This window comes from Kogia breviceps, chromosome 3 (assembly GCF_026419965.1).
Source record: "Kogia breviceps isolate mKogBre1 chromosome 3, mKogBre1 haplotype 1, whole genome shotgun sequence".
NCBI classification, from domain to species: domain Eukaryota; kingdom Metazoa; phylum Chordata; class Mammalia; order Artiodactyla; family Physeteridae; genus Kogia; species Kogia breviceps.
In genome coordinates, this window is record NC_081312.1 from 152,314,788 (window position 1) to 152,334,492 (window position 19,705).

Consider the following 19,705-nt stretch of genomic DNA (forward strand, 5'->3'; position numbering starts at 1 on the left):
ATTATTAGGTGGAAATGTCTTGTAGGAACGTGGGCAAGCCTAAGAGGTCTAGAAAACAACCTGAACATTAGCAAATATTGAAAACTGTTAGCATCACACAGGGGAAGTCTTTCCACTGAGGAACTCATTCAACTAGATGTTCCTTGTGAGGGACCCACTGTTACTCTATATAAATTATTTTCAAACTTTTTGCTCTCAGGACTCCCTTACAAATTATTGAGGATTCCAAAGAGCTCTCATTTATGTGTGTTATATATATCAATATTTATGGTATTAGAAATTAAAACTGAGAGGTGTCTTTAAACACAAGAATATACAAGCACACATTCTGTTGTTAGAGTGAAAGGATCTCAGGGGCCCTCACAGGGACCAGACGTTTAAGAATAACTGCTCTATAAAAATGTTTCAAAACAATTTTAGATGATGTAGACAGATGATTGCTGTAGCAAGTGATTGTGACATGGGCAGAAGTATTACCTTAAAAATGGAATAACAGGGCCCATGAGCCTGTGCGTCCGGAGCCTGTGCACCGCAACGGGAGAGGCCACAACAGTGAGAGGCCTGCGTACCGCAAAAAAAAAAAAAAAAAAAAAAAGGAATAACAGGGACAGTCATATTTCTATAATTTCTACTGGAATTGTACTGAGTTCATAGTTATTACATAAGTAGGTAATTGGTGTTTAAAACGCCTTCTCTTTTGCAGAAATCTTTGACAGTTATATGTGTTTTTTTGTTTTGGGGTTTTTTTTTGCGGTACGCGGACCTTTCACTGCTGTGGCCTCTCCCGTTGCGGAGCACAGGCTCCGGACGCGCAGACTCAGCAGCCATGGCTCACGGGCCCAGCCGCACCGCGGCACGTGGGATCCTCCCAGACTGGGGCACGAACCCGTGTCCCCTGCATCAGCAGGCGGACTCTCAACCACTGCGCCACCAGGGAAGCCCTATATGTGGTTATTTTGGGGAAATTGGCTTGAAGTTCTTTGAAGGGCTGGGAACATATTTTTCTGCTTTAAAGTAGTGAAACATAGGATCCCACTCTCTGAAAATTCTAGCCAGCCATCAACTTTTTAGGAAAGGATGAGATTTCAGTAATGAGGAGTGCCTCCTTCTGATTTTTCACCCTGCGGGTATTACATAAATTTGGCCAAGGTTGCCTCGGGGAGTGGAGCTGTTGTTTGGCATTGAGCTACTGTCATTGTTACTTTGTATCACTTGTGAGGACATCTTTCCCATAAAATGGTTTTTTAAAGACACTTGAAGGAATTCCCTGGCTGTCCAGTGGTTAGGGTTCCACGCTTCCACTGTAGGGGGCACGGGTTTGATCCCTGGTTGAGGAACTAAGATCTCACAGGCCGTGCTGCATAGCCAAAAAAAAAAGTATTAAAAAAAAAAAAGACTCAACATTTCAGAAGGAATCGCCCGTGATCGTTGTAAGTCCCTAAATTTTTCATTACCTCAACGGCATATAACTTCCTCCATCAAAGTCTTAGATTCTAGGACCAGCGGAGAGCCAGAGTCCTGTTGTGCTGTGATATCAGAACGTCTGTCAAGCTCAGGGCCAAGGGGGTAACTTCCACTCATCATCCTCCAGAGGATATGAACCAAATTTATGTTTCAGAGCATTTTAAGTAAACATACTGTAGACCTTTGGGCTCTCTTAATTAAGAGTAATCAAAACTATAATATTAAATGCGTCAAAGATCTCTTGCAGTGATGGGGAGGAGCTTTCTAGGCTACACACATCTTCCCCACCCCCTAGATTCTTCTAAGCCCCTCCCACTCTGCCCATATTAGAAGTCACCAGGGAACACTGCTAACTAATGGGATTATGTATTAGATCCCTCAGGTGTATTGGAACAGAATAAAGGTTGATAATTACTCCCCCTGCTCCTACCAGTACACACAAATCTGAAAGCTACTTTCTAATAAAGAGGCTTTTCTTTTAATTTGGAAGACAATTAGATGTCTCCTTTTCTTTTCAGATATATGAGCTCTTTGAAAGCAGAACACTGTTGTTTCCATGTTCTGACCATTCAGAGATTATGAAGGCACAGTTCCTGCCTTTGATTTGCTTACAGTCAAGCGGAGTAGACACAGGTCATCGTGGCAGTATAGCCACTTAAGTATTCTGAAGGAGGTGAGTATGTGGAACTTAGCCTGGGAGAGGGAGGAATTGGGCAATGCTTCTAAGAAGTAACTTTTATACAGGCATTACTTGGGTGGGCAAGGAGCCGGGGCGGGGGGCGGGGGTCGTCCATTCCAGGTTCCCAGGAATCTGTGGCTGGTTTATAAATTATAAATTGTACAAAAGACACTATGAAGTGTCTTTTTCAGAGCTCTATCCTTATTTTTGGATTGTGCTTCTCTTGTTTTCCTTCTCTCTCTCTGCTGCCTCCCCCTTAATTGGATGGGTATTTGGGATGTGAAAGGAAGTCAGAGGGTAGAAATCTTTCTGTGTGGCCGAATAATATGATGGCTTTACCAAGAAGTGATGTATGTACTCAGTAAATCCATTTGTAAAAAGTAAGTTGCTGCTTTGTTTAAATGCATAGCTGGGAAATCTCAGTTTTGTTGGTTGGATTCTTTCCCAGTGAATGAATTATATTCTTGTCTCCAGTCCAGTCTATTTGAATGTAAGGACATCTCATAAGCTGCTTTCAAAGAAGAGACCCACATTTAGGCTTAGGAATGAGCACAGGGGAGACAGCAAGGTTAGAATCCAAGTTCATTCTATAAAAACATTTGTATCGGTTATGTCTGAATGACTGCATGTTGTTTTAATCAGCTGCAAACTGTTTAGTTGAATTTGCATAACTCAAATAAATGATAGTTTAATTCTACCAGGATTTGAGTGAGGTGGAAATAGACCAGAAAAACCTGAATCTGTCAAAGTGTGGGAAAAATGAAGAAAAAGCAATTAATTAGTGGGGCTTAATTTTTTTCTGGGATTGGGGAATAGCAGAAATCAAGCCCTGAAGTAGAAAGACATGAACTAGCCCCTGTTCAGTAGCATTTCTAAAATATTTGGGACATTTTACTAACTTGGGGCATAGCTATGCCCAACTCATGGTTACCCTCCTTCTGGGAGACTTCCTGACTGACAGAAAAGATGCTGGCTGGGTGCAGTCTTTCCAAATAGCAAACTGTTATCTTTTTTTTTTCTTTTATTTTTTGGCTGTGTTGGGTTTTCGCTGCACGTGGGCTTTCTCCAGCTGTGGCGAGCAGGGGCTACTCTTTGTTGCGGTGCACGGGCTTCTCATTGTAGTGGCTTCTCTTGTTGCGGAGCATGGGCTCTAGGCATGCAGTGTTAGTAGTTGTGGCTCACAGGCTCTAGGGTGCAGGCTCAGTAGTTGTGGCACACGGGCTTAGTTGCTCCTTGGCATGTGGGATTTTGCTGGACCAGGGCTCGAACCCATGTCCTTTCATTGGCAGGCGGATTCTCAACCACTGTGCCACCAGGGAAGCCCACAAACTGTTACCTTATATTTAGATTCATTAAGCGTTGGTTACCGTGAAGCAAGCATATATGAGTTCAAACCTCTTAAAGCTTGAAGTTATAAAAGTAATAGATTACCATTCCCTCAATATCTTGACATGCTAGAGGACAGTGTTTTAAAAGCTGGATTTGTCATGTTCTTCTGGAGACTAAGAAAATAGAGTCCTTGAAGTCAAGCTGACTCTGCTTTTAGCCTCCTAAATGAAAAGGTAGATAGAACAGGTCTTGTTTGCAAAATGAATTCAAGACCTACTTATCTACCAACAGCAATTATACACTTTCCATTGTCTTACTATAGAAAATAGGAGTAGTGAATTTATAGATGAGTCAGGGTGAAGAAAGACATAGTAAACCCATGAGAATCTTACTCTAATTGATAAGAAGGTGACTAGAAGTTGGAGAAGTTGGTTAGGAAAGTGGAGGAGAGGACCTTTCCTGTAGTACAGTCTTTGTAGGGTCCAGGAAGTCTTTTTTTTTTTAAATTAATTAATTTTTGGCTGCATTGTGTCTTCATTGCTGCGTGCAGGCTTTCTCTAGTTGCGGCGAGCGGGGGCTACTCTTTGCTGTGGTGCATGGGCTTCTCATTGCGGTGGGTTCTCTTGTTGAGGAGCACAGGCTCTAGGTGCACAAGCTTCAGTAATTGTGGCACGTGGGCTCAGTAGTTGTGCACGGGCCCAGTCGCTCCGCGGTATGTGGGATCTTCCCAGACCAGGGCTCGAACCCGTGTCCCCTGCATTGGCAGGCGGATTCTTAACCACGGTGCCACCAGGGAAGCCCCAGGAAGTCTTCTGGTAGCTAAACCTTGGATAGAGACCAACCTAGTCTCATTTACAGAGTGCCACATCATGGTGAATTGTGCTGGGGGCAGTTGCCACTGTGTGAGCCACGTAAGATTTTAACACATTTTGGAGGATGAGAAGAGCAAATTGATGACCAAGCATATGCTTCAGAAATTACTTTATTTCATGTGTACAAGTGATTGCATATTGTTGTTTGAACCAGCAGGAAGTCAATTATTAAACATACACTTTTCCAAATAAAAGGCAGCTTAATTTTACCAGAAACCAGTGTCGTTTTGTATCCCAATTCTCTAACCAGCTTTACAATCTCATCTAATAAAGATGCCTTAAATTCTGAGTATTTTGAATTATTAAACCCGTGTTAGTTTACACCAGAATTCTGTGGTGGTTTTACATATTCTCTTTCCCCTTTGTTAAGGTGGGGAAGCCAAAGATTATGTTAATAACTTGCTCAAGAGTTATAAAGTGATATAGGTAAAGCTAAGAAAAGAACAGATTTAGGTATCTTTTGCCCAGTATGAGGGATTGTGGCTACAATGGTCTGATTTTTTTAAAAGTTCTTTTTCTGTTTTGTTTTTTAACAGATTTATCAGCAGGTTGCAGGTGAACATGGCCTTGAGGTAAATCCTGCCCCTTATTGAAATTTAGTTCCAGCAGATTGTTCTTGGCATTTTAGGGAATTAGAATATTTTACAAAAAACAAAAGTTTTGTTTTGGTTTTTCTCTAGACTTTTTTTTTCTTGTGGAAGGTGAGAAACATGTTTAAAGAAAGGTTCTTTATGCTGAATAATTGTGATGCTTGAAGTTGGTCATCTGCCTTATTTAGATTCAGTGGATTTTAAAAATCAAAGCTATTTCTACACCATTTTTTTCTTGATCAAATAAAATTTTATTAGAACCTTATAGGTGCCTAGTTTTGTGTGTGTGTGTTTTTGGTTTTGTTTTTGTTTTTTTGCGGTACGCAGGCCTTTCACTGTTGTGGCCTCTCCCGTTGCGGAGCACAGGCTCCGGACGCGCAGGCTCAGCAGCCATGGCTCACGGGCCCAGCCGCTCCGCCGCATGTGGGATCTTCCCGGACTGGGGCACGAGCCCGTGTTCCCTGCATCGGCAGGCGGACTCTCAACCACTGCGCCACCAGGGAAGCCCAGGTGCCTAGTTTTTATCCATGTTATATTACATGTGAAATAAAGCCTATTAGAATCCTGAATTCAAATTTACTTTATCTGTGATGTCCTACTTCCTACTCACTAGTTTCTTTTTTAGTAGCTGATAACATTTTTGATAATACACACATATATATTTTAATTGTTTGTAACTTGAACCATCTCTGTGCTTGCTTTGGTTGTATCTTCCTCATATAAGGGTAGTGATCCAGGTTGGCAGGGCAGAGGGGGTGTGTGTATGTGTGTGTAACGAGCTTTAAGATTTTCAAGTTGAGTTGTGAATTCAAGAATCTGAACTTCTGTTTATGCCAATAGGCAGAGTTTTGAGAGGAGACAAGAGGTGCTCTTGTGTCAGACTTTGAGTGTACTTGGAAACATGAAAGTGAAAATCTTTAAAGTGAAAGATTTTTCAGTTAACATAAAACTTTAAATGATGAGATCAGGGGCATATATGTTTAGAGAAGCATCCACAGGGCACGATACTAAATTGTCCCTGAGAATTGCTTTACAGGTGGAGTCATTTACTCTGCATCTTAACTGGTAAGCATGAAAATGCTGTGTGTGCAGAGCTTTAAGTGGCAACTGGAAACTTGAACTGGAGAACCAGAAATGCAGCCCAGGGAGCTGGGCATCGAGGTCACAAAATGGCATGAGAGCAGTGAGGCAGGATGCCCAAAGTTGCTGGCTGGAGACCACCTCTCCTACCAGGGCTCAGCTTTGCACTTGGTGGACTGATATTTTCTCTTAAAAGATTGTTGTGCATTTGCTATATGTCATACACTGTTATGCATTCTCATGTTTGTCATTAAATCTCCCATCCTATAAGACAAGTATTATTTTTCTCTTTGTTTAAAGAGAAATAGAAGCTCAGGGAGATACTGTGACTTTTCAGTAGTTGTAAGGCAAAGTTGCTACAAAATAGCAATCAAACTCAGGTCTTCTGATTTCAAATCTGGTTCTCTTTACATTATAGGACAGTTCCTAGAATCAGTTGCAACTAATGTTGTCTATTTTTTACCAGACCTTAGCCCCCCTACCCCAAACGTGCACATAGTGAAAGCAACACATTTATTATTATTTATGTGTAGGCTGCTTTGTGACACCAGGAATCATGTAGTAGTAGGTAATGTTGCATTTTTACCAGTCTTGCCATCTAGCCACAGTTGCCCTTCTCTTCCTTCATACTGCCTCCCCTCAGGTTTGTCCCTCTCCTGCCATAGGTCTTCTGCTATAGTTTGAACAAGCCCTGCCAGCCCTCACATGGAGAGCAGTGAGAGGCCAAAGAGCAGTGGCTGGATGAAACAAATATTTGGTGTGCACATTTTAGCCCTTGGGGATTGACTGATGAACAAGACAGATACTGTCCTGCCTTCATGGAATTAGGTGTTACAAAGGTCATTTCAAAATTAAAGAGGGTAAGTACCATGAAGGAGAAGAGCAGGTTTTTAGAAGCAGTGTTCGGTGGGAGAAACCTCACCGGAGTGCCACTGACTACTAGGAAAACAGGAGAGGAGAAGGCTGCTGAGCATGGCACGTGGCTTCCCTAGTTCTCTTTGTGGGTGGCCTCCTGCCTTCTTACGCCTGTTCTTGGCTGACTAATGAAGTGTCACAAGTGCTGGGGCGGCTGGAGCCACTAACACTTATGTATCTCTTCCCTCCTTCTCCCCCAAGCTCTGTAGGACTTGGGGACTCAGATACTTTGCATATACACAGATAGACCAATACAGTTTGACAACCTGAAAGACCTTTGAGTTCATTTAGTCTGAGCCTTCATTTTACAACCAGAACTGACTAACCTAGCATCACACAGGTGGCAGCACACAGGATCCAAGTCAGGTGAAATGAATGCCGACACACCAGTCTGGCAGATAACATGAACCATAAATGATGAGCTGGGTGCATGGTGCTTGAATGCCAAGTTCAGGCAGCTGAGGTGTGAGTGGCTGGGAGAGGGGTAGGTACAGAAGAGAGACAGGAAGCTGGGCATCAGAATGGTCTAATAGAAAGTGACGCACTTTGGCATTGAAATGCCATTGTGTATCTTTAGACATCCAGGCTTTTCCAAAGAAAAACAGGGATGCACAAATTGGTGAAGCTGACAACTGAACGTGTACAGATGCTGAGAAATGTCCACGTTGAAAAATGACAATTTTGAATTTTCATAGTCTAATAGAATGCCAATCTTCCTTGGGGAAACCGTTATCCTTATATCTGGAGTCGTCTTGTTGTGTAGAAATTCGTACTTATGCCTAAAGATTAAACGTTGATATAACAAAGCTTCAGAAATTCTGTAGATGGGCTATTTACAGAACATTTCAATCTTCAAGTACTCCTATGATTATATCATTTTCTTTTATTAAATGACTATCAAAGTAACAGGCCATTTCTCAAACTATATATCTCTTTTCTAAAACGTGTCCTAAGAAACTTATATCTCAGAGTTTAAGTGGCTGTTTTTGAGCAGCCACTTAACCGCAGAAACTTAACATACAGTATCATAAACTCATATTGCATCAAAATTTGTATAGAAATACGTTTAAAAATGTGGATTTCAAGGTTCAGATGTGTAAATCCCTTGTAATAAAGACATTTGAAACAGGAAACCTCATGATCTTTCATGTAATAAATTGGGCCTTTTGGTATAATCTGTGCACAAGTACTCTGAGGCATCCCTTTCCTAAACTTTCAAACTAAGCGGGGTACCTGGGGGCCTGTCACCACTCAGTATTGTATAGCACCAGCACCCTCTCATGAAGGGAGGGTGCTTCTCCTTTGTGCTTTGAAAATGGCTGAAACCAAAGCCGGCCACAGGAATTTCCTAGCTCTGCCCCCTATGGATGTTTGAAGTTCTGTGTGCCAGCTGCTTGTCCACATGGCTGGGGTGAACGCTTAGAATATGATCCAGATGTGTCAGAACAAAGCAGCATTTTTCCATCCCAGTTCACCTTGTTTTTTTCTTAACTGAGCAGCCAGCAGAAACTGAATGAGCCCTTCCCTCTACTTTCCCTCTCACCACCAATAAAGTCTAAGACTATGAACCAAAAAATACGAGTCCTCCACTGTTAAGAGACACGCACACATAACCACCACCACCCGCCTTCCCCGGACATCTTTCCAAGGTGGTACTACAAACTTCTGCTCTAGCACTCGGCTTTTTGCCCTTCCTTTTTCACTCTGTCTTGTGTTCCCACCCTTCTTCTGTCTTTTAACCTCACCTCTCCCACTCCACACAGACTCCTCTTCATCCTTTATGCTCCTTCAGTTTTTCCCTGCCCCTTGTTCTTAACCAACTAGGAGAGGACACTGATTTTTTTTAGTCTTACTTCAGGCAGAATATCCAAAAACAGTATGTGACTCAGTGAACGGGATTTCTTTCATTCCTCAAACTGGGTCTGAGGTTTAGCAGAGCTGATTTTAGTCTTAATATCTTACAGGAGGAAAGTTGCTCTTCTCACCTTTGCTTAGGCATGACAACATTTAGCTAACCACAACGGAGGCTCCTGGGCACAAAACATTGGATGAAACATTAATAGGATTCAGCATGTCGAGGATCAGAGGCCCCATAGTACCCACGGTACTGGGAAACTGGTGTGGTAAAAATTTTTGCAATTTTTGAGATGGAGAGTGGTTGCACCCATGGCCTTCTAAGTCTGAAATGTCTACTGGCCTGGGCTTCATGGATTTTCCCAGCTTTATGGAACTACTCCAGCAGAGGACAGAATGCTTAGCGACAGAAGCAAACTGGAATTAACCATAACCATTAAGCCTCTGCCCACGTCTACTAAAAAAGATGGAATTGGGGCTTCAAATCAAACTATTAATTTAGTAACACTGAAGTTGAACATAAATGCCAAACCAATCACTTAGTGGTGAAGAATGCTGTCTTTGGAGCCAGATAGCCTGGGTTTGAATCCAAGCTCTGAATCCATGTTGGGTGGATTATTGAACTGCTGTGGGGCATAGCTTTCTTATCTTTAAAATGGGATAATACAGTTGTGGGAAGTAAACGAGATAGTATGTGTAAAAGTGTGGAACAGTGCTTAACGCAGAATAAGTACTTCATGAATTTTAGCTGTTTTATTGGAAATACCCAGAGCTGCTTTCTCTTTCCATCTGGACTTTAGGGAAGGGGGCTGGAAATGAGTCCTGAAATATCTCAGCATATTTTAGAAAACATAACGTGGGCCTTAGTTACTCCTAGTGTAAACCTCTCACTCTGTTCTTATCAAAGCACCTTTTAATCTTGGGTATCCAGATTTCACCTTACCTTGATGATGCAAATGTGTGCCTCATGCACCAGGAGAGGCGGTTTGCTCCCAGGTCTTCCTGTTTAGGGACATCTTCAAAGGCCACACCCACCGTGTAATCCAAACACTCGTCCACCTCCACCTCCCAGTAATGGCGCCCTCGGACTGGAATTAGGTTTCCCATCACAGCAACACACCTGGTTTTAGAAAGTGGAAGCATCTGTGATTTGGGGTGACCCAAGCCCGGCTGTGCAGGTGAGTGACACCAACTGCTGGGGTCAGTCAGTAGGTGGTCTAGAAGTGTGGAGGCAGGTGTTTGAACACCCACTTGTAAAGCAGCACAGCCCTAACTCTCAAAGCTCACTTGACTGATGCTGAAGATTAGAAGAGGATTATTACACTGCTGGTCATAGGTGAGGAGGAGACAAGCCAATAGAAAAGGCTCTGTTTGCTTTTTTCAGATTGGGCTTTTATAGTAACAAAAAGGTTTGGTTCACTTGTTCATGAAGAAAAAGGGATTGAGGACTTCCCTGGTGGTCCAGAGGTTAAGGCTCCGCGCTTCCTCTGCAGGGGGTGTGGGTTCGATCCCTGATTGGGGAACTAAGATTCCACATGCCACAAGGTTTGGCCAAAAAAAAAAAAAAAGAGAGAGAGACTGAAATCTAACAACAGCACAGTCGATGGAACCATATGCTTGAGGTTCATGAGCTGGCCAGCACTTGCTTCTGGTCTCCTTGTTCCCTATCTGCCTCTCCCCCTCCCTCCCCAATTCACACTTCTTTTTGTAATATAAATCTGATCATATCTTTCTACCGATAATTTCTACCACCTAAAGGGTAAAATCTAAACTTTCTTTTGCACTGGACCATATCCATGTTTCTTGCCTCATCTTTGACCTCTTCCCATTAGGGACCCCATATTGCAGACACACTAAACTGCCTGTAGTTCTCCACACATGATCTTTCTGGCTTCCATTATTGGTACAGGTACACTTTTTGCCTTGTTTTTCTGGAGAACTCTTTATACTTCAAGACCTTGCCCCTCCCAGAAGCCCTCCTTGGGGCTCCTACAATGTCTTGTCTATGCTTTTTTTTTTTTTAAATAAATCTATTTATTTTATTTCTTTTTGGCTGGGTTGGATCTTCGTTGCTCTGTGTGGGCTTTCTCTAGTTGCAGCAAGTGGGGGCTACTCTTCGTTGTGGTGCACGGGCTACTCATTGTGGTGGCTTCTCTTGTGGAGCACAGGCTCTAGGCGCGTGGGCTTCAGCAGTTGTGGCACATGAGCTCAGTAGTTGTGGCTCCTGGGCTCTAGAGCGCAGGCTCAGTAGTTGTGGCACACGGGCTTCATTGCTCCGCGGCATGTGGGATCTTCCCAGTCTAGGGCTCGAACTCATGTTCCCTACATTGGCATGCAGATTCTTAACCACTGCGCCACCGGGGAAGCCCTATCTTATCTTTTTTTTTTTTTTTTTTTTTGTGGTACGCGGGCCTCTCACTGCTGTGGCCTCTCCCGTAGCGGAGCACAGGCTCCGGACGCACAGGCCCAGCGGCCATGGCTCACAGGCCCAGCCGCTCCGCGGCATGTGGGATCTTCCTGGATCAGGGCACGAACCTGTGTCCCCTGCATCAGCAGGTGGATTCTCAACCACTGCGCCACCAGGGAAGCCCTATCTTATCTTTTATATGTGTGTTTTTACATATGTGTCTCCCCCACTTGCCTGTCTGAGTCTCAGATGGGCAGGGACTATATCTTTCTGGGTTTTTTGTTTTTATTTATTTTTGGCTGCATTGGGTCTTCGTTGCTGTGCGCAGGCTTTCTCTAGTTGCGGTGAGCAGGGGCTGCTCTTCCTTGTGGTACGCGGGCGCTAGGTGTGCAGGCTTCAGTAATTGTGGCACGTGGGCTTAGTAGTTGTGGCTTGCAGGGTCTAGAACACAGGCTCAGTAGTTGTGGCGCACGGGCTTAGTTGCTCTGCGGCATGTGGGATCTTCCCGGACCAGGGCTCAAACCCATGTCCCCTGCATTAGCAGGCGGATTCCTAATCACTGCACCAGTAGGGAAGCCCAGGGACTATCTTTGTCTCTTTACCCCCAGCACACAGCACATTGTTTCATGGGTCAACAGCTGTACTGGTAAAATGGGACTCTAACTCAGCTTGGCTGGAACCCCAAAAGCCAAGACCAGAACAGTAGGTGGTAAGTACTCCCATATTACAATATGAGATGCTGGACCACCTACACAGGACTTGCAAAAGACATGGCCAAAAATTGGTTTTGCAACTTTTATTGCAACACCAAAGGGTTGAAGCTGAAGATGCTTGAGGCTGTGTCTACCCAGAGAGCTGTCTTATAATCCACACAAAGAGTGAAGTAGCAGTGGCCTGGACAAAGGTGTGCGTTTTCAGAGGACCACATATGAAGGAGACCCACCATAGAAATGGTGTAGATTAGAGGCTGCCCAACTCATGAATTATTGAAAAAAAGCCGGTAAGATCTTTAAGATTTGATCAGTTGCATTCTGCTTTTTAATGCAGTAAGGACTTTGTTGCTTCTTAATCCTCTCTGTGCCCCCCAACCCTGGCTTGAGTGGGCAGAGGCAGGAAAGGATAAAGTTGTGTTCCACTGTACTCTGTGCTGTTCTGCTGTCACACGCTAACACTTACATGTAGTAGGTATGTAACACACATGCAGTAAGAAGGCCAGCAGGGAGCCAGTGTCAGAGGAAGTGTCGGCTGCAGGACAGTCCAGGACCCAGGCAGGGAGGCTGGATGCAGTTTTCCATTGGTGGCCCCTCTGGCCCCCCTAAGAGAGTCCTTTTCTTCCTTATAAGATCCTCCTGACTCTAAGACCAACCCACCGAGAATTCTTTTCATCCTGATTACCAGGAAGCTAAGAACTGTGTTTAATGTTTAATCTTGGAAACAGAAATTAGCCCTTGAAGTTAAGCTGTGTTCTTTTTTCTTCATCTATCGCTGTGATTTTTCTATTTCAGTAGGGTATATTTGCCCCGTTTTTTGTTTTTTTTTTTTTAGATTTTTTTTTGATGTGGACCATTTTTAAAGTCTTTATTGAATTTGTTACAATATTTTTTCTGTTTTCTTTATTTATTTATTTATTTTTTTGTCACGAGGCATGTGGGATCTTAGCTCCCCAATCAGGGATCAAACATGCACCCCCTGCATTGTAAGGTGAAGTCTTAACCACTGGACCACCAGGGAAGTCCCTTGCCCCCTATTTTAAGTCTTCTTTAAGCATTTGGAAAGAAATGAGTTACAAATACATCATTTTGACTTTGAGTACTAAGCTCTGGAGATAGCGCAGATCCAGACAGACAAGGCCCATCTTTGATGGACGGCCCTTTCTCAGGTCGTGCACTACCGCGACCACCATTCCCTCCACCAACTTTGGGCTGGTTTTTCACCAGGGCTTTTGTTAGATAGTATCACAGTGTGGGAGAGAGAGCTCTGGGCCGAGCACTGGGGGACCTAGGTCCTTACTGCTCTCCCACGGCCTGACGGTGTGACCCTCCAGCCCTGGGAGCCCAGGACTCCACCTCAGAGGCCACAACATGTCTCCTCAGCTGGCACCAGCCAGACCCCTACTCCCCTCTCCCCAGCCTCCCCTCCCCCTCACTCATGTCTAGGAGTGAGAGCCTGAAGCCCCCTTCAAGGCTGCATCTGTCATAATCCAACTTTACCCGAATAACAGCGTGTATTAGGCTGGCTCACAGACCGTTCAGGTGGGTGAGGGGCTGATACAGTACCTGGTAAAGCGGTTGTCGATGGGGAGCGGCTCCCTGGCGGGGGCTTTCCCCTCACTGCGTACCACTGTAAGCCCATCTTCAGAAACGGTCAGCCAGGGATGGCAGGTGTGCTCGTTCAGGCGAAAGTAGCTGCCTGCGAGGGGAGAAAGCACACAGACACCCCCCCCCCCCAACAGCCAGTCACTCATCTGCTTTCTCCACATTGCGCTCCACGTGGGCCGAGGCTTCACCACGCGTGCCCGGCTTAGCTTCCTGCACAATACATGTGAGCCTGGACTTTGCATGGTAGTGACCCTCATGCTAATAATGGTGGTGGTTAGCATGTGTTGGGGGTTAATGTGCGTCTAGTCCTGAGCTAAGCGGTAACTCTCACCTCATTCACTCCTTACGAGTACCCAGGGGTTAGTATTTCCATCTTGTGGAGAAGAAAACTGAGGTGCAGGGCGGTTGAGAAGTCAGCTGGCAGATGACAGAACTCAAATTCAAACCCCAAGTCCCTCTGATTCCAGTGGCCGCGCCCTTAAGTGGGAGGCTGTAAATACCTGCTGGTGAACAGGAATTTCTAACCTACTTGCCAAGGGGAATAGCAATTGAGGGAATTCTTAACGATCAATTTGAGGAAGGTTAGCAAAATTCCACATTCAGCTTTCAATTAGGGCAGCTGGGGAGAAGGAAGGAGATTGTAACCCTCTCCAAATCATGGTTAAAGTACATCCAAAAAAAAGGTACCGAATGGGTTTAATAAGAAATTAGTTTTTTAAAAAATCCTTTGTTTAGGGACATAGTAACTCATTCTCCATCATTGTCTCTTAGTCAAGCTCCTCAGTTCTCATTCTGTTATGTTCATTGCTTCAAATTCTACTTCAGGGCTCGCCATCAAGCTATCCACATTTTTTTTCTTCTTTTTTGGCTGCGTTGGGTCTTAGTTGCTGTGCACGGGCTTTCTCTAGTTGCAACGAGCGGGGGCTACTCTTCGTTGCGGTGTGTGGGCTTCTCATTGCGGTAGCTTCTCTTGTTGCAGAGCACGGTCTCTAGGCACGTGGGCTTCAGGAGTTGTGGCTCGCGGGCTTTAGAGCGCAGGCTCAGTAGTTGTGGTGCACGGGCTTAGTTGCTCCGTGGCATGTGAGATCTTCCTGGATCAGGGATTGAACCCGTGTCCCCTGCATTGGCGGGCAGATTCTTAACCACTGCACCACCAGGGAAGCCCCAAGCTGTCCACATTTATTTCCACATTTCGATGCTGCTGGAAATTTCATTTGCTATCTGAGCAGACGGACCAGGGGGAGGCAGGTTCCCACCTTGCAGCTGACAGGTATGGATGGCCCTTACTGCCTGCTCTCTAGGCCCAAACAAGGATCGTTTTTTGAACAGATAGATATGTCTTTTGCTGATTCATGTTTATTTAAGTTTTTTGTAAATACACTCTTAACAAATTATTTGAACAAAGGAATTCAGAGACAAAAATAACCAAGCGCTGGCTGTACCTTTTGCTCTGTTCTCTTTTATCAAAACAGCCAGAATTTGACGTTTCAAAACACCAAGTCAGCACAAGAAATTAGAAATGCCAGTCAACCAAAGGAAAGTTCCATCACAATATAAAAGAAAAACCTGAGTCCTAATCCCAGCCCTAACTCCTACCACCTTTGGCAGCCACGTAACTTGTTTTTCAAATCTCTGTGGAAGGAACATAAGTGGGGACTAACCGCATACCTTTCCTCCTGGTATTGGAAATGAGGACAAAATGACCCTACATCCCTCAGTGAAAGAACCCAGCCAAAGGAACGATGTCCCCTGAGCCCTGGGCCCAGGCTCCCTCCTTCTGCTTCCTACCTGCCTGTCACCCAGTCTGCAGCTGGCCTGAGCTGGGCTTGCTCTGTGAGGTGTGGGAAGAACCGCCTGGCTTTAGCGCACCTTAGCAAAGCTCAGAACCCAGAGCCGTGGCAGTGCTGGGATAGCAGGAGATGCATGGAATGTTTCTAGTGATATCTCTGCTGACTCAGGACTTGAACATGAGATGTGACAATTCTATGACGTGCTGATGGCAAGTGCGGGGTGGGGGGAGCTGGACGTGGATGTGGGCACCCATTAAGGCATCCGGAGCTACGTTGGTCCTGTGGGTAAGGAGATGTTTGGGCCGATAGCAGGGAGATAATCCATGGCCCATGGCTCTTCCTGGGAATTTCATAAAGACCACGTCCCAGGGGTGGTGTTCAGCCTGTGTGAAACGAGGTTTCTGGGCCACCCAGGTCCAATGTGACAAGCCTCTAGCCCACCTGAAGGTCATGGAGAAAAACCCTGAGTTCTAATGCTTGCTCAGCCACCCCATTGCTGTATGACTTGGGCCTTCGGTCTCCCCTTCTGTAAAACGGGACCCCAGGGCTTTGATCACCCCTGAGCCCCTTCCCAGCCTGATTTGCCATGTGTTCGTATCAGTGAACATTTATCGATTTAACAATGAAGTCATAGCAGCCCTGGGTCTGCCACAAGGGGGTCACTTTGGGCCCAGAGAGTATGTAGCGGGGGACACAGACCTGTGGTGTGGACTGTAGCAGGCTCGCTCCTTGCGCTGGGGCCCCCCACGTTGAGGGCTCGCACGTAGATGGTGTAGCTCTGCCAGGGCTGTAGCTGCACCAGGCACTCGCAGGTGGGGATACCCACAACAGACCTGGGCAAGGAGGCAGCTGAAGTCACCCTGGGGCCGGGGCAGCCAGGCCCAAGCACCAGGCCTCCCTTTCAAAGCAGGGATTTTTAACTCCCCCCGCCGCCACCCCTGTCCTCTGACCTCCAGCAGCGCTGCAGGCAGGAGTGTTGACCGCCTCAGTGCTCCCTCCCACTCAGGTCCACTTTTCTCATTTCTTTGTATCCCTTCTGTCTGTGGCTCTCTCCCCTCCAAGCTCCCCACCCCGTGTCCCAGGCACCTTGTCTAACGCTACATGGCGGGGGCATGCATGCAGTTGAATCCAGTGTGTCTCAGTCTGTCTGGTAGGGCCACAACCTCTCTGAGGGCAGGGGTCAAGTACCACTTATGTAAGCATAGCGCTGGGCCCCTAGCAGGCTCTCAGTCTGCGTTTATGAACAAATGATCTGGCTAGAGCTGAAAGGCCCACAGAAGCCCACTGTTATTAACCTCTTTGAGGGCAGCTACCTACTGGGAATAATCCAATTTATGTAAGTGGTACAATACAGGATTACAAGCCCATGGTTGCCACTGTCTGTACTCCTGCAGCTGCCAACCCCATTTCAGTTCAGTGGGAAAGAGAAGCCTTCAGGGTGATGCCCATTTACAGATACAACACCCACACCTGGCGAGGCCGGGATGTCCAGGTCACTCTGAGACTACAGCTTTGGCCAGAGGGGCACTTTTACATATTCATTCCATAAGTATTTTTTATTTTATTTATTTGTTTGGTCACGCTGGGTCTTAGTTGTGGCAGGTGGGCTTCTTAGTTTTACCTTGCTAGCTCCTTAGTTGCAGCTCAAGGGCTCCTTAGTTGTGGCATGCAAACTGAATTGCGGCATGCAAGTGGGATCTAGTTCCCTGACCAGGGGTCGACCCCTGGCCCCTGCATTGGGAGTGCAGAGTTTTAACCACTGCACCACCAGGGAAGTCCCTTCATTCAATAAGTATTAACTAAACACTTTAGGTTCCAGAGACTGTATAGGGAGGCCCTAGGGAAAATTAATGTAGTCCCTGCCCTCACAGAGCTTACAGTCTAGAAGAGAGGCATTTCTCAAGCTATCACTGGAAGAAACATAAGATGATAACCATGACAAGTTGACAGTGTACTATAGAAGGTATAGTAGGGAAGAGGTGACTTTTGAGCTGGACTCCGAAGAATGACGAGGAGGTAATTGGATAAAAAGAGAATAGAAGAATGTCTTACATAAAAGAAGCATGTGCAAAGGCCCTGTGGCAGGAAGAAGCATGGAAAGTAGGAGGAACTAAAATATGACCAATGTGGTTGGGGCCGGAGAGGGAGGGAGAGCTGGTGTGGTTAACCTGGAGAGGAGGAAGGGGCCAGAGCCTGTGAAGGAATTTTGTCTTTTCGCCAGAGCAACAGGATGCCATGATTAGGTTCATACTAGGAGAGTCAGCACCATCCCAGATCACCTAGGTCACTGACCAGCCTTCTGATGACCCCAATCATAATGGGCTGGTCCCAGGTATCAGGCGCCCTTAAAGTATCAGCACAACTTGCAAAGGAAATCCAAACCATTCAGGTGGCCAGACCACTGGACTCACTGCCTTGCTTCTGAGGATCCCCAGAAGTAGATCAGCAGCCAAGGTCAGCAACCAAGGTCAGCAGCCCTGATGTGCTTGTGGACATATGGATTCTACCTGGGGCAAATGGGTGGGTGGGATAGATGGCCACGGCCCAAACCCTGAATTTAGCGTGGAAGAATCTGTTGACACCAAACCCCTCTCTTCCATTTCTCCAGAGCTGGGTAGGTACACAGCAGGGCGGCCCCTGGGACTTGGTGGTTGGTACCGGGCTGCCTGGTTCATTCCCCTTCCACAAGCTTCTGCACTGCCTGGTTGTAACCCAGAGGTACATCCATGTTTCTTCCACTGTACACAGCTGTAGATTCGTAGGATCTGCAGGCCCTTGTGTTCACTGAGTCCAGCCCTCTTTTATCTGTGAACCCCTCCAGATCTCTGCCAACCAAAGGGCAAGGTGAGCCTCCAGACAGCCTTCTACCATGGACACAATGTTCTTTGTACATTGAAATCTAATCTCTTTCATTTCTGCCTCTCACAGTTCTCTCTACTTCTTAAATTCCAGCCAGGCGGGTCTCCTGGTTCCTCCAGTACAGGAAGCTCACGCCTGCACAGGGGCCAGGTGCTGCCTCCATCCACTGTCTCAGGCCTCAGCCCTTCCCATGCATCAGGTCTCAGTTCAGACGTCTACTCTATCCAAAGTAAGCCCCCACCTCCACCGCATTCCCTATTTCATTGAGTTTCTTTTCCCTTCATAGCATTGTGTATTTTAAGCATTTATTTTCTTGGTTTTGGTTTATTTCCCCCCACTCGACTGTCAGCTCTGTAAGGGTGGAGAATTTGTCTGTCTGCTTCACCAACGCCCAGGCACCACCTATGCGCTCAATACTTGTTGAATGAATGATGATAAACCTTGGTTGGGCTAAGAAAGCAAACCTGAGGTTTACCATTTATTCACTCATCCATCATTCACCTTCAATGGTAGCATTCCAGCTATTTCTCACAAAACTAAGCAACCTAAAATTAAGGTTTCTGTGTGTCACAAATTCTGACCTTCTCTCCAGACTCCACACATTTCCTAAGCTGTGGCACTGTGTCAAGGCCTCTAGTGCCCAGCCAACGCCCCTCATGACTCACTCAGTTACGCCCGAGGCTCCCGGCGTTTCTGCCTGAGTCAGCTCCACCGTGTATGAGTCCACAGGGTTCAGGTTCCCAGACTCCCAGCTGATCAGCGCAGCCTCTTCACAGCTCCTTATCTCTTTGCTTTTCATAATGGGGGGACAAGGTGCTAAATGCAGGGGAAAGGGAGAGATGAACAAACCTGTTCACATCCAGCCCTGTGGTCCAGAGCATGGGCAGACATCGCAAGCACTCTCTTCCTACAAGAGATTCAGTGCAATAGAAAGCTATAGACTGAACATTTGTGTCCCCATCCAAATTCATATGTTGAAACCTATTCCCCAATGTGATGGTATCTAGAGTCTTTGAGAAGTGATTAGGTCATGAGAGTCAAAGGGGTTTATTATACAAGAAAACCCAGTGAGCTCCCTTGCCCCTTTCTGCCATGTGAGGACACAGCAAAAAAGACAGTTGACTCTGAACCAGGAAGGGTCCTCACCAGACACTGAATCTGCTGGCACCTTGATCTTGGACTTCCCAGCCTCCAGAACCATGAGAAATAAATTTCTGTTGTTTATGAGCCACCCAATCTGTAGTATTCTGTTATAACAGCCCAAATGGACTGAGACACCAGGGAATCCCTTTCAGATGTTCCTGGAATGGAGGATGGTTGCAAGATTCAAATGGTACTGTGTGCAAGAGCGGTACTTTTTGATATTTTGAGACCAACTGTGAGAAAATGTCCCTGCCATATCAGGCATATAGATTTGGTGTACTAAATGAAAGAAAAAAATGCAAAGCTATTCCTGCCCTTCCAAGTGAAATCAAGAGCCCTTCCATGTCAAGAAAGCCGTGACTCTTGTATCCCCTTCAGTGAAGGTCCTGCTACAGAAACAAATGG

General features: G+C 45.8%; 2 protein-coding genes and 1 non-coding gene across 7 annotated transcripts in view; 2 read left to right on the top strand and 1 right to left on the bottom strand.

Moving 5' to 3' along the window:
• The window catches only part of WHAMM (WASP homolog associated with actin, golgi membranes and microtubules), a 71,047-nt gene that overhangs the window by 1,595 nt on the left and 49,747 nt on the right, over nt 1-19,705 (top strand). The window contains exon 2 of the mRNA XM_059057290.2: nt 1,983-2,137. The gene's annotated coding sequence lies outside the window, so the exon portion shown is untranslated. The remainder of the gene's footprint in view (nt 1-1,982; nt 2,138-19,705) is intronic.
• LOC131754180 (small Cajal body-specific RNA 15) lies at nt 3,639-3,765 on the top strand. Its single transcript, XR_009335213.1, has one exon. It is a non-coding gene; the product is annotated as a small Cajal body-specific RNA 15 (non-coding RNA).
• FSD2 (fibronectin type III and SPRY domain containing 2) overlaps nt 4,446-19,705 on the bottom strand; it is a 69,580-nt gene continuing 54,320 nt past the window's right edge. For all 5 annotated transcript variants that reach the window (XM_067029996.1, XM_067029994.1, XM_067029998.1 and 2 more), the window contains 5 exons: nt 18,823-18,973; nt 15,998-16,131; nt 13,467-13,599; nt 9,727-9,903; nt 4,446-7,708 (listed from right to left, as the gene is read on the bottom strand). In XM_067029996.1, coding sequence (XP_066886097.1) covers nt 7,456-7,708; nt 9,727-9,903; nt 13,467-13,599; nt 15,998-16,131; nt 18,823-18,973 — 848 coding nt within the window. In that variant the 3' untranslated portion in view covers nt 4,446-7,455. The remainder of the gene's footprint in view (nt 7,709-9,726; nt 9,904-13,466; nt 13,600-15,997; nt 16,132-18,822; nt 18,974-19,705) is intronic.